The sequence below is a fragment of the Drosophila miranda genome (genome assembly GCF_003369915.1).
Source record: "Drosophila miranda strain MSH22 chromosome Y unlocalized genomic scaffold, D.miranda_PacBio2.1 Contig_Y1_pilon, whole genome shotgun sequence".
In the NCBI taxonomy this organism is placed as follows: Eukaryota; Metazoa; Arthropoda; class Insecta; order Diptera; family Drosophilidae; genus Drosophila; species Drosophila miranda.
Window position 1 is genome coordinate 38,933,206 of NW_022881603.1, and position 14,980 is coordinate 38,948,185.

At 45.0% G+C, this 14,980-nt stretch overlaps 3 protein-coding genes across 3 annotated transcripts; 1 reads left to right on the forward strand and 2 right to left on the reverse strand.

The window, feature by feature from the left end:
* Positions 1 to 410: 410 nt before the first annotated feature.
* Positions 411 to 2,222, reverse strand: LOC117191320. Its single transcript, XM_033396221.1, has 2 exons — positions 910 to 2,222; positions 411 to 839 (listed from the first exon to the last, which is right to left on the reverse strand). The coding sequence occupies exons 1-2, from the start codon at positions 1,990 to 1,992 to the stop codon at positions 810 to 812; spliced, it is 1,113 nt and encodes a 370-aa protein (XP_033252112.1). The 5' UTR covers positions 1,993 to 2,222; the 3' UTR covers positions 411 to 809.
* Positions 2,223 to 3,490: 1,268 nt separating this feature from the next.
* Positions 3,491 to 5,152, reverse strand: LOC117189621 (MIP18 family protein galla-1-like). The gene is made up of 4 exons (XM_033394740.1): positions 4,830 to 5,152; positions 4,668 to 4,779; positions 4,487 to 4,598; positions 3,491 to 4,416 (listed from the first exon to the last, which is right to left on the reverse strand). Exons 1-4 carry the CDS (start codon positions 5,105 to 5,107, stop codon positions 4,319 to 4,321), a joined length of 600 nt encoding a protein of 199 aa, XP_033250631.1. The 5' UTR covers positions 5,108 to 5,152; the 3' UTR covers positions 3,491 to 4,318.
* Positions 5,153 to 10,736: 5,584 nt separating this feature from the next.
* On the forward strand, positions 10,737 to 13,780 carry LOC117189617 (maternal protein exuperantia-1). Its single transcript, XM_033394735.1, has 5 exons — positions 10,737 to 10,896; positions 11,221 to 11,374; positions 11,462 to 11,614; positions 11,669 to 12,866; positions 13,168 to 13,780. The coding sequence occupies exons 2-4, from the start codon at positions 11,234 to 11,236 to the stop codon at positions 12,836 to 12,838; spliced, it is 1,464 nt and encodes a 487-aa protein (XP_033250626.1). The 5' UTR covers positions 10,737 to 10,896; positions 11,221 to 11,233; the 3' UTR covers positions 12,839 to 12,866; positions 13,168 to 13,780.
* Positions 13,781 to 14,980: the final 1,200 nt, after the last annotated feature.

Genomic DNA, 14,980 nt, shown 5'->3' on the forward strand with positions numbered 1-14,980 from the left:
TCCTGCGAGTTCTTGGCTACAATCTGTCCCTACTTTCAACTCCCAGTCGTTTTCTTTGTCTGGATACTGGCTTGGTAGTTCGTTGAAATTGGTTTTTACGCTCTCGCAGGTATCGCTGTCTTCCAGACACTCAACCATTGCAGAACACTCATTTTCTACCTTGCCTCCACTTTCTACTTCATGCTTATTCTCTTTATCACCCTCATCTTTAACTTCACATTCATATTCTCCTAAACACTCATTCTCTATTTTCCACTCATTTTTTTCTAAACACTCATTTTCTCCTAAACACTCATTTTCTTCTAAACACTCATTTTCTCCTAAACACTCATTTTCTTCTAAACACTCATTTTTTTCTAAACACTCATTTTCTCCTAAACACTCATTTTTTTCTAAACACTCATTTTTTGTTTCACACTCGTTTTTTGTCTCACTCTCCTTCTCCTTGCAAATGTCACTTACAATTTTAAATTTGCATAAATTCATAAAATCCCTACCTAACACAGCCTCATAGCCCATCGACTCGTCTGCCACTACTAGTAATTCAAAGTTGATTCGATTTTTGTTAATAATTACAAAACTGGGTATTTTACCAAAGATGTTAAGTTTGCTATTATTTAGTCCAACATAAGCGTAATCCGCATTTTTATTCAAAATAAATTCAATTTCTCTGTTTTTCTTGTCTTTGTTAAACTTATATAAACTTAAATCATCTTCTTTGATTTCGTTCGAATTTAATCGTGAGCGCTCTTCCACTTTATTTAGGTTATTTTCCGACTGGTGCTCTAGACACGATAACTTCATAAAACTTATTGGGCTCCCTGAGTCGATGAGGCAATTTAAGGACAAGCATTTGTTATTGTAATTGCTAATGTATATATTAAATTTGTATATATAATCGTTATGTACCTTGTACTTCTTTTCGTCACAGTGTGACACCTGGTGACTCATGCTGCCGCATCCGTAGCACGCTCCTCTTTCGCGCTTGGGCTTGCGGCACTCCCCTGCCACGTGGCCCAAAGAGTTGCAGTTGTAGCAGCGAATGGGTGTTGGCGAGGCTCCAGTGTTTGCCCCTTCAGTTGAACCGTACTTCTTTGGCAGCATGATCTTCTCGAACGCCTTGAGTAGTTGATATGGAGCGCCAAAGCACTGCATGTGGGCTTGCCTACGCAGGCCTACATCTGGGATACCTTCGATGACTCCGTCAATAAACTCCTCGTCGTCAATGACTATGCGGGATGCCAGCGACACTTTGGCGTTGAAGTACATCGAGAACTCCTCGCCACGTGCCCATGAACGGGACTCGAACTTGCGACGGAGCAACAGTTTGCTTTCCTTGTGATGGCAAGTGTCTTCCATGACGTTCAACAATTGATCGATTGGCAGCGACATGTGCTCCGGACTCGAATGCAGCCACACCAATGCTTTGTCCTTAAGCTTCGACATTAGCAGCATTAGTAGCTTCTCATCCTTCAGTTTGTTCACTTTTGCGACGGCCTTAAACTGCGCGATCCAAGTTGTGACGTCATCGTTGTTTCCAGAAATGTTGCCATGATATGTTGGCAACATGTCTTTGGCGGCATTTAGCAACATGACGCCAGCGTCATTGCTGGCGGCTGGTGTTGTGTTCTCTCCTCTCCCTTCCTTCTCCCTCTCGCTCTGCAGCTTCAGCAGCTCGATTTGCAGTTTTAACATTTCAACCTCTGCTCGATATTCGCCATGGTTGTTGTTGTGCCCAGGCGCTTGCGGTGCTTTTTCGTTCTTCTCTTTGCGTTCGCTCTTCGTCGAGTCTTGATCTGCGGCCGCCTCATCTTCCCTCTCGTTCTCGCATGTTTCGGCTGCCGGTGGTCCCTGTCCCCGCAGCTCTACTGGTATTTCGTTAAGTCTCGCTGCCATGGCAGCTTTGCTTCCACCTTTTGGTAGATTGAGGGACTCCAGCCATTCGCGCAGCTGGGCGGCCGAGAACTCCTCCGTGCCGACCAAGTCCGACATGTTTTTTTTCAGCGATGGCGTCTTCGACGGACGAGATAATAAAAATTTTCGCTATTTTTCACTGGCGGCGATTGATCGTATCCCACTTCTGAAATTGTAGGCCGTCTAACCCGGGAATTGTAGTGACCAATATCGGTGCGTGAGTGAACTGTATAGGTATAAAAACACAAACCCGGTGATTTAATGTAACTCTTTTTTATTAGCTGCGCGTCCGTCTCTCACAATCGCCATTTACAAAGTGCACTCACTCTCTTCTCGATGTTTCTTATCCGATATCTCCCTATTGGTATTTCCCACCGAGTGTATCGATGGTGCGGTAAATACCAATGCGCGCTGTATGCTATTTTAAATACTAGTTGAATGCCTCACTAATTATTACCTTGCTACACTATGAATCCCATTCAAATTATATTTATGGTATGAATTATGATTAAAGCATAAAGCATGTACAAATGTATGTGATTGCTCGCCTGAAGAAAATTTTATAATAAAAACCTTTCCCTGTGAACTTATAATGGCTTGGAAAATGGCCTATCATTCAGTTCCATTTGCATGGACGCGTCTCGCAACCCACAACTGTTCATGCCCTCGCTTTGGTTTAGTGCAACTGAAACAGTGAGGCAGTAGTGCAGGAGACGTTGATGGTAATGGTGAGAGTACGAGGCACAAGAACATAATGAAATACATGGCAGATGATGAGGGAGACCCGTAGGAGCCCTACAATGCGTGAATGCAACTCCCCAACATGTCGTGGCTCCAGCATCCTGTGCCGGACTTCGCCACCCACCACACCACTCCGTTCCGGCCCGTTCTGCACAGGCCCATCATGGTGGCAATCATAATAATGGCATACAATTTAACAGCATTGCATATCGGAAGGAAATCTCAGTGCCCGCAATCTGTACCCCGTCTTCGGGCGGCAGCCCCCCTTCCTTCTTCTGCAGCTGGTGCTTGGACCTGGACTCATTGCATTTGCCTACTTATGTACTTAAGCTTGTAGAGGCGGTGGTGAAGAGGCTAAAGCAAGAACCACTTACGTACGGGTAAATGGGTCACTTTGACCGCTGTACAAATGACAATTGCCGGTCTGGACCCTGGTTCCTGGGTCCTCAGGGAATTGCTGCAGTTGTTCGCCCTGCTTAAATGCATACGAATTAACCACATAAATCATGTATTTTTCTCCCATATAGTCGTAGGTCTGTTGTAGTCGAGTAGGTCGTGAGACTACCGTCAACATGAAGATGTTACAGACTACGTGGCTCTTAAAGTATCACCAAGACATCCTGGCCAACCCTCTAATGAACATGCAAAGTGATGGGCAGCAGGACCTTTCTCCGACAGTAAAAGCGGCCAGAAGCACGATTTTCTGGAGGAAAGGCACAGGGCATACAGGAGTCGAAGATCGACCGCTTTTCACAACGTGTCTAGGTCGTGGTCCGCTCTGATTAAAGGCGCCAATTGGCGTAATATTCGCAATATGCTTTTGTCTCCGTATTCATTTTTATTGCGTTTCTTGGTCTCTATGGGCCGCCAGGAAGGACCCTGACCTGCCTTCCACGACACATTGGCTGGTAAAAAGTTTGCAGCGGCAATGGTTTTAATTGCTTCATGGCTTGTTTTTTGCCAAGTCTTTGAAAATTAGTTTGAAGTCTTTTGAGAGCGAGGGCAAGCATCTAATTGATATTGCTAAATATTTATTACTGCCTGGGGGAGGGGGAGACATGGCAGCCGAGAGCGCAATTTACCAAATGGAAAGCCGGGAAAAGAAAATTGGAGCAGAAGCAGCGACAAGCCGCTCAAGGGGGAACCAGAGAGTCGCTCGTCTGTTAAGAATCAAATGTGTGTCAGCCGCAGGTGTATGCCCTCTGCTTGTTCTCCACTTCTCCATTCCACCCACTCCACCTAAAATTTTAGTGCTGCTGGAGCTGATAACTTTAAGCCTGTCACGCCCAACATGGCGGGCCTTTTGTCCGATGTAAAGCGTGCCGCAAAATGATTTCATTCACTAGCCAGCGGCGGCGCCATGACAGCGGTGTGCACACGGTCTTGCCGTCTTCGGTCGGTCATATCGTTCCGGCTACACACAGAACGTAAACAATGAGCGATAGGGGAAGCCTCGAATAGAAATGGAAATGTGCTTTCTGCGCTTATCGGTAAACAATGGGGAAAACAGAAATGAGCTACGCCGATCGACTTTTCGCTGATTAACAGATCTATGGGGCTTTAATGCACACAGTCCAAGAGGCACCTTATTGCTAGACTTAACCCTAAACACAAAAGTCTCCCTACGAAAATGGGTATTTAAAAAGTAAGTCGCGACGCCGAGCTACTCCTCATCCTTGATGCAGTTTTCGACCAAATGACGAAGATTGGTGTTCTCCATGGCCGCAGCAATGCGCTCCTTGTCATTGATTTGCTTGTTGACTGTTCGAAGCAGGGGAAAATAGACAAATTAGTGGAAACCCCCTAATGATCCATTGAAGGACAATCTCACTTTCGTCTTCCGTTTGATGAGCTCCTTTTTTGATGTAAATGTCCAGCTTAATGTTGTGCGGCCAGGGAGCCAGGGAGCAGTGCGGCACCGTCAGGTTGAATTCGATGCGTACCTAGCGTAATAGCAAGCAATTCAGAGATTAGATCACATTCGAGCAGACAACGAGGCGTGCGTAACCTACAACAGATACATTCGAGCGTGTGGGGGGCAGGACGAATATACCGTCCTCGTAGATCACATTCAGATCCTCCAGAGTGCAGGGCTTCTCGGGATCGCGTATGCCGCGCAACAAAAGACGCAACGGAATTACATAATTCTAGGGGAAAATGTAAAAGTTCGCGAACCGTAGATGGTCTCTTGCAGGTCCGTGGCGTTCTTGTAGCCAAGATCTTGCAGCAGTGCGTCCTCGCCGTAGGCAATCGCTTCATTATCCATCGACATCTGACTCGTTTTGCGCACTAAATCGTCCGCCGATGTGCGGCCGCTAGAGCTGTTGCTGCTGTTGGTAGTGCTGCTGCTGCTCCTGCTACTTCTGACGCCTCCGCCACACGAGGACGTCACGGGTACGACGCTAGAACCGCCGTCGGACTCGGAGAGCTTGCGTTTGATGTAAGACAGCATATTTGTACACCGTGTCGCTCTTTGGCACCTAAATTGGGAGGCTCTCTTATCGGCAACAAATGTTTTTATCTGTTACGAATCACAACGGCTGCCACTGTCTGCGAGTGCTATGTGTGTGTGGTTGGGGTGTGTGTGTGTGTCTACTCAGTGTAGCATAATTGTGGTCAAACCCTCCTTTTCCAAACTTTTTTTTTTTTTTTTTTTTTAGGATTTAAGTTACCAAACTACCCGTGAGTAGCGTGGGATTATTTGGCCGCCCGCCTTTTGAAGGTGGAAATTGCCAAGTCAAAGAATAGAAGATGTTGGAGTACTGTTTATAGCTTTACATCAATTTCGTCGATGAAGTCAATTAGTGTTTGGTACGCAGCGTTTGTTTGGTAGCGTGTCCGGGAATGTAGTGAACCTCTACAGTTCTTAGATGTGGATTTTGTTGGATCTTTTCTCTGATTTTGTAGGCGATAGAGTTATCCTGAATGTTCTTCGCCAGAATGAGGGCCCCGTTTCTGCTGTCTGTCAGGAGCGCGACACGAGGAAAATTGTACAAAATAGCATGGTCTCATGCCTTCTCGATAGCAAGGAGCTCGGCGGACAACGAGGAAAGGGTTTTGTGCGTGTAATAGCTATCTAAAAAACCTGTCCTATCGTGCAGGAAAGCGGCGCTGGAATGCCCATCTGCGACTGACCCATCCGTGTAATAGATTTCAAAACCACCCTTTGTCAGCTGATCCTTCTTTTCCCCGAGGAGCAGCATGATACCTGCCTGGTCTATAGCGTGCTTGTTGGGTGCAGAACCCTTGAAAAATTCTAAGTCGGAGCTAATTTTAGTGCAAAATGAAGCTGTGTTCTCGAAAACCTCAACTCTATCTATTATGCTGCCAAACTCCCGATATGCCTTAGCGTAGCCCGTGTTTAAATCCCTATTTGCTGACACTGTTTCACTTGCTGGGAGATTAAATGCAAACACCTTAACCAACTCTTTCGCCGCCAGGAATCTCATCCTGTAGTCCGGGGGAAGTTCTCCTGCCATGTGATATATGATAGGAACGAGAGTGCAGATTATCAGACCCAGCGACTTTCTGAGGTGATGGGTGCAGTGGGATTTGATTTTGGCCAAGGCAGATTTGGACAGGTTGCAGAATGATGAGCACGCGTACTCTAGCCTACTTCTGACAAATGCCTTGTAAAATATAAGCCCTCTTTTGGGGCTGATACCATAGTGACACCCACTGAGAAACGCACAGTTTCTGTTCGATTCCGAGATGGCCAGATCAATGTGACCAGAGGCTGAGTTGTTTGCTGAGATAGTCCTGCCTAGGTATTTGATCTGCTCTACTTGTCTGATCTCAACTCCTTGATGCGAGATATTTAGCGCAGCTCTACGATTGTTGAAGTAAATCACTTAGACTTCACCGGATTGAATGACAGGTTTAGCCTATTGCATTTTTCTTCGAACTTATCTATACTGTCTTCCAGAACACCTTTCGCAATGGATACGTCTTTATGAAAACAAACTATGAAAAAGTCATCAGCATACTGAAACAGTAAGCAGTTATGACTGTTAATATCATGTAGTTCGGCTGTGTAAAGGTTAAAAAGGGTTGGGCTGAGACAGCTACCCTGGCTAACACCTCTGTTCACCTCTACCTCGCTTTTGCCCTTTATGAGAATTCGTCTGTTAAGGAAGCTGGAGATCCAGCAAGCTGCGACAACCTGACAACCCCTCGCCTTCAGCGCCAGAACTTTGTTGATAAGGTCGTTGATGCAAAGAGCCGTGGACCTGTTTCTCCTTAAGGCATAGGACCTGACCGGCAGCTGGTCACAGTTTGCTATGTGCTCGTCCAACTTCAACTTTATCAACCCCTCTATGGATTTAAACAGCGTGTTAATCAAACAAATCGGCCTATGGTTTTGGAAGGAAGTAGGGTCTGCATTCTTCTTGGGGATGGGTACCACTTTTATCCTGCGCCAGACTTCAGGGATGACGCCACTCAGCCATACTTTATTTATAATTTCAAAAATGTCTTGTTTTTCCCACTTGGTAGCTTTTGAAGCATCCTGAACGAGATGCCATCAGGGCCTCTAGCCGAATTGGGGTTCCTGGTTTTTAGGAAGGCCAGGAATTCTTCCAGTTCCAGGGGTTCCGGGTCGTCTGGTCCTTACAAAGGGGCAGGAATTTTCTTAGGGGGCCTACTGTTTGACGTGGATGGGGTTACTTTAACCATATTGAGAAAGTTTTTGTCATCTTCGTTCGTCCATTTGTTCCCTACATTTTTGATTTGACCGTATTTTTCGATGTTCTTCACCCTGCTCCACATAGAGGGAGATGAGGAGACCTCTTCTATAAACTTGGAAAAGTTGCGCTTTCGAAGATTTTTTACGTGATTTTGTAGATTTTTGTCAGCTTCTAAGGTTGCTCTGGCATCAGCCAATTTTTTGGTGAGGTAGAATTTTTGCCTGCAAGCGTTTCTCACGCGAAAAAGTTTTTCCGTTTCCTCGTTCCACCATTTCTTAGCAACGTACTTGTTCTTGCGTGGGAATGTGACCGTGTTTTTTAAGGTCAGGGATTTCACTTTTTCATTGAGCTCCTCCAGATTTGAGAAATCACTTGCACCCAGAATCCGGGCTATTCTGTTGTGAAGGATCTTCTTGCCTTGGAGGGGGCATTTAGGCCTTGCACTGATAATACAATTGGGAAGTGGTTGCTGTTCGTAATTTTTGTTTTGAGGACTTGCCAGTTAATAGTTCCATTTCTGTAGTTCGAAAAAGAAAGGTCAAGAACGGAGAATTGAGATGGGCTCCTGGAGAAGGTTGGCGAACCGTCGTTTAGGCAGATAAATCCGGCCTCCCGGGTGGAATTCTCAATGCTGCGACCATTGCGATCACAGATCGGACTTCCCCAGATAGAAGACCTAGCGTTGAAGTCCCCGCCCACTATTGAGGGTATGTCAAGCGAAGCCGCGAATTCGAAAAGCTTTTTTGTGCCCGATTTAAACTGTGAAACTGTTGTTGATGGCGGTGCATATATGCTAAAAATATTGAAATTGCTCTTGAGGTTTAATGTTTTTATTCCTAAAATTTCCAAGTCGTTCTCTATTTTTAAAATGCTGAATTGAATGTTTTTCCTGACGTAGATGCCAACCCCGCCGTAGCCGTCCTCTCTGGGCATGCAGAAAAAGTTATAGTCTAAAATGCTGCAGTCCGCGTTGTTCAACACCCAAATCTCTGAGAGGATGGCAATATCTATTGCGTTCTGGTCTAGGAACATTGAGAGTAGCTGTTTGTTGTTGTTGTGTGTCAGACTTTGAATATTTAGCTGAAGAATCTTCATTGTTGGATGTTTTGAGAACCAACTGCCATCCCTTGGGCAATCTGACGCCTATCTAGTTCTGCGTTGGAAGCATTGACAAATTCTCTAATTTCCTTAATAAATTTATTTGCTAAAGAATCCCCTTTAATGATGTTGTTTGGATCAATCAGGAACGCTGTGAGTTTGGCTCCTAGTGCGTTTAGCTTATCCTGGGCCAGAGAAGATGCCACGGATGAAGATCTAACAAATTTCTCGCTCATTTGGACGCAGTCTGAGTTTATTGAGTTCTTCCACTCTGCCATGTTGGCTGCTGCCTTGGCCGCCTCTGCGTTCCGGGCGGCAACCATATTGGATTTGGTCACTTCCGCGAAAGAGGTGACAGAATGAATTTCCCTGGCGGACTCTAAGAGCGGTTAGATTGCCAACTGGGTCTAGGAAATTCCCCTTGATCCCTTAGGTTGGGGGAAGTTCTATCAAAAAGGATCGGATATCTAGCCTTGACCTCAGCTCTAGTTAGGTTTTCCAGTGTCATACACTTTTGAATGGCGTACGCTTTTTTCCTGGCCTCACACTGCGGGTGGGTGGCAGCATGTTCCCCCTTGCAGTTAGCACAGACCAGCCCTGAGCAGATAATATCTTTGCTGCGATCTTGTCCGCATTTGAAACATTTCGCTCCACTCTTGCAATGTTGCGCCAGATGGCCAAACCTAAAACACCTGAAACATTGAATAAGCTGAACAAAAGGTTTCACTTCTACTTTAGAATATAGAAAATTGATTTTGGTTGGTAACTGCTCTCCTCTGAACCAGAGTTTCACCCTGCCAGTAGGTACACGTTCCCCCGATGCTCTATCCCTTCGCGTAATCCGAACTATCTCCTCAATTGGGATATCCGAGGTTACAAGCTCCGCTAGCTGTTCCTCCGAGTAGTGCACGGGGAACCCAAAAATTAACCCTGCTTTTTGGACGAAGTGCCTAAAGATTCGGGTTGAGTACCCTTGAGCAGCGAAAACACTCTTTTCCACTAGCCCGTTTGCATATTCCCGCCGACCCGCACACAATCTTGCACCTGCCATAGCCCATTCTAGCAACCTCCTCGATATCGCTAATGCCCTGTTTCAGCAGCAGATCGGATAGATCAAACTGGTTTATAGCAATTCTGGCATTATTCGCACTCATTTTGTCGATACAAACAATGTATGGGCCTTTATGCCCCTCATAATACTTGTTAACGATGATTTTGCGGTTACTTCCGTTTTTCGTACTCACGGAAGCCACCAAACCGCGTCAGTCTTCTCTCTCTCTTTCGTCGTAGAAATGTTTGATGTCATGCTTGTTGTCGTGTTCGTGGACATGTTTGTCGACACGTTCGTCGACAAGTTTGGTTTCTTGCACAGCAGTTTAGAAGCCAAAAGCTGCGGAGCCGTTTTTGCCGCCATCTTTACTCCTACCCGCATGGCGGATTTAGCTTCTCCTTCCCTTTTTTTCAGCGTTTCCATGCAAATTTTAACTCCCGTCGCCTTCTCCGTGGCCATCCTTGTCTTTCCTATGCTTGCCATGCTTCTCAGGGTCCAGACGGAGTTCCAAGAGCCGTTTTAAGAGTTATTCCGGGACGCCATGCAGTAAATTCCAGGTTTTTCGACTTAATTGATTAAGCTTTGGGAATTTCTTCGCGCCGTCTTCGTAGGCGTGTGAGGCACCCCCAGAAGCTTCGGAAAAAGTCTTTTTGATTAAAACTATCAGCGAACGTCTTGAAATATGTTAATTTTTTCCTTCCGCAAACAATTTTAGGTACGCGCCATACCAGTGTTGAACAACGTTTTTTGCAACTTTTTGTTTACTATTATTTAATTGTCACTGCACCAGCTGATTTTTGTTTGTGTAAAGTCCAGGGCTGCACAGACTTTCAATAGGGTCACGACACCTTATTCCAACTGGGTGGCAGCGCTCTCAAAAAGATTTCGCCGATAAATGGCAAACGATAAACATATCCGAAAAGCCCGCTCTTTTTCTATTACAAAATAAAGTTGTATTTAAAGCACATAAACGTGTTCAAATATGTTTATGCAGATTTAGAAATTTGTTGGGCCATTGCGGTGTGTTGGCAATTATCATTGCGTTCTTCTTTGCCGGCGCATTCAACTTCAGAGGCCAGTTATATTATTATTGCGACTCTAGAATTATCCCACTGTGCGCACAACGCTGTGGAAAGTCGAAACCTATTCGGCCCATCGTACTTAACACCAAATCACTCATAAAGTAGGCCTTGATTTCGATCAAACTCAGGCCATTTTCGACCTACCGGAAAAATCCAGACAAAAATTCATTACGTTTTAGTTTGTCGTACGGATTGTTTCTTTTTTGTAAGAGCTCGTCGGAAAAAAGCATTTTGCTTTTGCCTTTTAAAAAAAAAGGGTATAAAGTTCGTAAAACGCGAAAGAACCGGTCGAAAAAAAAACGCGGAGAGAAATTCAAAATAAAAGGTATGCCGAAAAGTGTTTGAAGATAGTGATAAAGTGCGCGAGAAGGCAGGGAAGAGAAAAAAAGATGGCGCTTGAAGTGAACCTAGACTGGAAATAAACCGTAGCTTTGTACATATTTCCACTCCGCGGTGTAGAGCAGTGCAGGCAGTTTTTTGCAAACCGTCAGACATTCCGCAGCCAAAACGCTGCTCAGCGGTTCGCGATTTTATTTTTTTTTTTTTGAGAAAAAAATTTACTTTGTTTAGAAAATTTTAGTTTTGTGTTAAAACAGTACGCCTACTCGGTTGCTAATTTTATTTTTTCGAATTTCCTGGTGCTTCTCAGATATTTTTTCAAAATGGTTGCCGAAATTTCTGAAGATTGTGTTACCATTGCCGCGGCCGATCAGTGCGTGGACATGAAGGATGAGCTGCCGGCAGGGAACTACATCCTGGTTGGTGTTGATGTAGACACCACTGGACGACGTCTGATTGATGAGGTTGGTATTGTGTCGGAAGGGGCTTTGACCCTCTGGGTCGGACCTAACCTAACTTTCCTCTACGTCTCCCCTTTGCCCATTTTTCAGATTGTCCAGTTGGCTGCCTACACTCCAAAGGACAACTTCCAGCAGTACATCATGCCGTATATGAATCTGAATCCAGCCGCTCGTCAGCGTCATCAAATTCGTGTGATTTCGATCGGCTTTTATCGCATGCTGAAGTCGATGCAGACCTACAAGGTACATTCATACCTACACTCCCGTTATGTCCGCTAATTCTAGCTTTTTTCTCAGATTATCAAGTCTAAATCGGAGGTTGCTGCCCTCATGGACTTTCTCAACTGGCTTGAGATGCTGGTCGCCAAACAGCCCAGCATTGATGGCATCGTTATGATCTATCACGAGGAGCGTAAATTCATACCCTACATGGTATTGGAGGCGCTCAAGAAGTACGGTCTGATTGAAAGATTCAATCGGACGGTGAAGTCTTTTGTCAACACTATCAATATGGCCAAGGCCTCTCTTGGCGATGCTAATATCAAGAACTGTGGTCTACGCAAGCTTTCGTTGCTCTTGGCCAAGTCGAATGATGCCAACAAGGAGAATGAACCTGAGAATGTCAACAGAAACGGCAGCAGCAACGATAAGTGCCACAAGAATGGAATGAATCAGGAGCATTACTTTTTCGAGGGGAGTGCCAATGTGCGGGCCAAGATGATCTACGAAGTGGCCCTGCAGTTGACCAACTCTGACCGCACATCCGAGCCAGAGTCTTCGGAGGCATTGGTTAACCTGTTCAATGCCGTGAAACCATTCGCCAAACTTCTCAGCTCGGACGTCATGGAGCTGCAAACCCAGAACGAGAACATGGGCCGCCAAAACTCGTTCCGTCCAGTATTCTTGAACTATTTCCGCACCACTCTGTACCATCGTGTTCGTGCTGTAAAGTTCCGCATCGTGCTGGCTGAAAATGGCTTTACTTTGGAGTCTCTAAAAGCCATTTGGACCGAGAAGCGCAAGGAGGGTTTGGAACTGGCTCTGACCGATATTGATACCCTGAAGACCGAGGAAAAGACCGAGCTGGTGGAGCTTCTGGACAGCTTCTTCGACCCAAGCAAGGCGACTATCAAGCCGAGTTTCAAGCCCAATGGCAATGGCCCTCGTCGTCGCGTTCGGGCCAACGGTGCAGCATCATCGAAGAATGGAGCCATTAGCTCCCGTTCTACCAGCACTGAATTCGGTGCTGGTGGCGACAAGTCCCAGAGCGACGGACTCAGTGCCCCAGTGCCGGACTCCTCCACCAAGTCGCCCTCGCCCGGCAAGACTGGCGGACGTCCTCATCGCAAACGCAACACTCGCCACAGCTTTGGCAGTGCTAAGGGACCCAAGAAGGCTGAGACACTGAACACAGCGGCCCCGGAATCATTACCACCACAGTCGCCAGTGGCGACAGTGGCCAACTAAAGCTCCCAGGAGAGGGGCTACAGTGCAAGTAATTAAGTTTTTATTTTTGTTTTTTTTTTTGCCTAACTTTGCGCTAGTAGTGCTTTGGTAGAATATTATTATATAGTGCATTAGCAAAGCTATCCCAAGTCGAGAAAACCTTATCGGGTACGTTGTAGATTGTTGATTAATTTTATGAATTGCCCATGCTTGTATTATACCATTGGATTTGTACATAAAGAAAGAGAATGAATCGAAACGTGATCTTTCAGCAGTAGCGTAGCTGCCAGTGCTTACTCTTATTCCACTATTCTACCAAACGAATTCTTATGAAAATATCAAAATTGTAGCCACCAATGAAACGGACACTAAAACCCCATTGAATAGAAGATAAGGACGAAGTATGGAAAAATTATGACACTACGAACTTTTCCCTTTGCAAGACCAACAGATTAGAAACAATGTCAAAATTTAAGTGTAAACACACATCACAACGAGGCCCGTGAAGACTAAGAATTGAATGTTGTACAAAACACTCGCGGCTGGAGCTTGCTGTCGAGAAGTGCTTAATCGAGACGTTTTAAAACAATTATTGTAACTTGGATGTGCGCCCAAAGCGAAGTGCTGTGCCCACGCTACCCCACACGAAATATCGACACATTGGTGCGTACAAATCGTTGCGTTTAGACATAGTTTTCCAAAAAATACGATGTACAACTACTGTCGGAGGGCTATTGGAAAAATATGATCCCAATAAACGCCTCGATTAAAATTTTGCATTGGGCAGGTTGACGAAAGCACACTAATAGTTAAGGAACCCCTATCAGGTCCCTGGCCCAATGTTTAAAATTCCACTTGAAAGCTTAAGTACACACAAAAAAAACCACACTCACACATGCCCTACTGCAAACACACACATAATCAAATCAACTAAGAATGAAGAAAAAGAAGGAAGCTTCAAGCTCAAATCACCTGCTCAAACATGTCAAAATATTTCAAGGTGTATTTCATTTTTCCAAAGAAATGTATGAATAAACGATTAATTATAGTGTAACGAAAGAACCATATGATTCGCTGGCGATCGTTGCATTTATTTCCGTTTGCTAGTGTTCAGTTCCTCTTGGTATTTATTTTTGTGAAGGTTTTAAATGGAAGTCGATCCGGAAGAGCTTCAGGAGGAGAATACATCGTTCTACAATGGCTATCCACTTGACTTTGAGTACTTTAACATGGCCCACGGCATGCTGCGCGAAAAGTTCCCTCATGAGGAACACTTCAAGCTACAGCAGCTGAACACTCTTTACCTGGCCGCCCGGAGCAGCCAGATGATGAGATTCGTGGATGCTCTCAACACCGCCAACAGCAAGGCGGTGCAGACATACCTGGTCAATACAGTGAGTACCGTACCCTATGGTGTGGCAGGTGCAGCAGTGTTTTTATTTATTTATTTATTTATTTATTAAATTAACAAATTATCTGTTAATAATGGTACTTAGTTACTAAAGGCAGAAAAAGATAAGTTAAAAGTTAGCTAAATTTAAATGATTATAAATATTGCATGCAATTAGTTTAAGAGACAGTTCAGGGGATAGGGTTAGACAGAGGGAGTTATAATTATGGCATAAAACCCTAAAAGGTTCATGATCAGCATAATTAGACCTACATATGGGTAGACGGATAGGCCTAAAAGTACGGGTAGGTCTGGATGGAACGGCCAAGTCAATCTGACCCAAGAGAGTTTGGGAGTCAACAGTCCCAAGAAGGAGCTTGTGCACGAACATTACGCCATTGCATATTCTGCGATGGTGCAACGACGGCAGGTCAATAAGATTTAGCCTAGACCGGTAGGGTGGCAAGATTCTACCCGAGTCCCAGTTAAAGTTCCGAAGGGCAAAAATTAAAAATTGCTTTTGCACGGATTCAATAACAGCCTGCTGCTCTTTATACTGCGGGCTCCACACACAAGAACAATACTCCAATATAGGACGTACTAACGAGATGTACAATTGTTTCGTAACGTACGGGTCGTCAAACTCCTTGGACCAACGCTTGATGAACGCTAAAACACCCTTAGCTTTATTTACAGTTGCAGCTATATGGGTGTTGAAACACATCTTATGATCAAAAAGGACTCCGAGGTCATTTGAACTCGAAATTCGCTCA

Coding starts and splice junctions, on each gene's coding strand:
- LOC117191320 (XM_033396221.1), bottom strand. CDS start 1,992: ATGTCGGACTTGGTCGGCACGGAGGAGTTCTCGGCCGCCCAGCTGCGC. Junction 840..909: donor GTGACGAAAAGAAGTACAAG/GTACATAACGAT, acceptor GCTTGTCCTTAA/ATTGCCTCATCGACTCAGGG.
- LOC117189621 (XM_033394740.1), bottom strand. CDS start 5,107: ATGCTGTCTTACATCAAACGCAAGCTCTCCGAGTCCGACGGCGGTTCT. Junction 4,780..4,829: donor CTGCAAGAGACCATCTACGG/TTCGCGAACTTT, acceptor TCCGTTGCGTCT/TTTGTTGCGCGGCATACGCG. Junction 4,599..4,667: donor CACGCTCGAATGTATCTGTT/GTAGGTTACGCA, acceptor CTATTACGCTAG/GTACGCATCGAATTCAACCT.
- LOC117189617 (XM_033394735.1), top strand. CDS start 11,234: ATGGTTGCCGAAATTTCTGAAGATTGTGTTACCATTGCCGCGGCCGAT. Junction 11,375..11,461: donor GACGACGTCTGATTGATGAG/GTTGGTATTGTG, acceptor CCCATTTTTCAG/ATTGTCCAGTTGGCTGCCTA. Junction 11,615..11,668: donor AGTCGATGCAGACCTACAAG/GTACATTCATAC, acceptor CTTTTTTCTCAG/ATTATCAAGTCTAAATCGGA.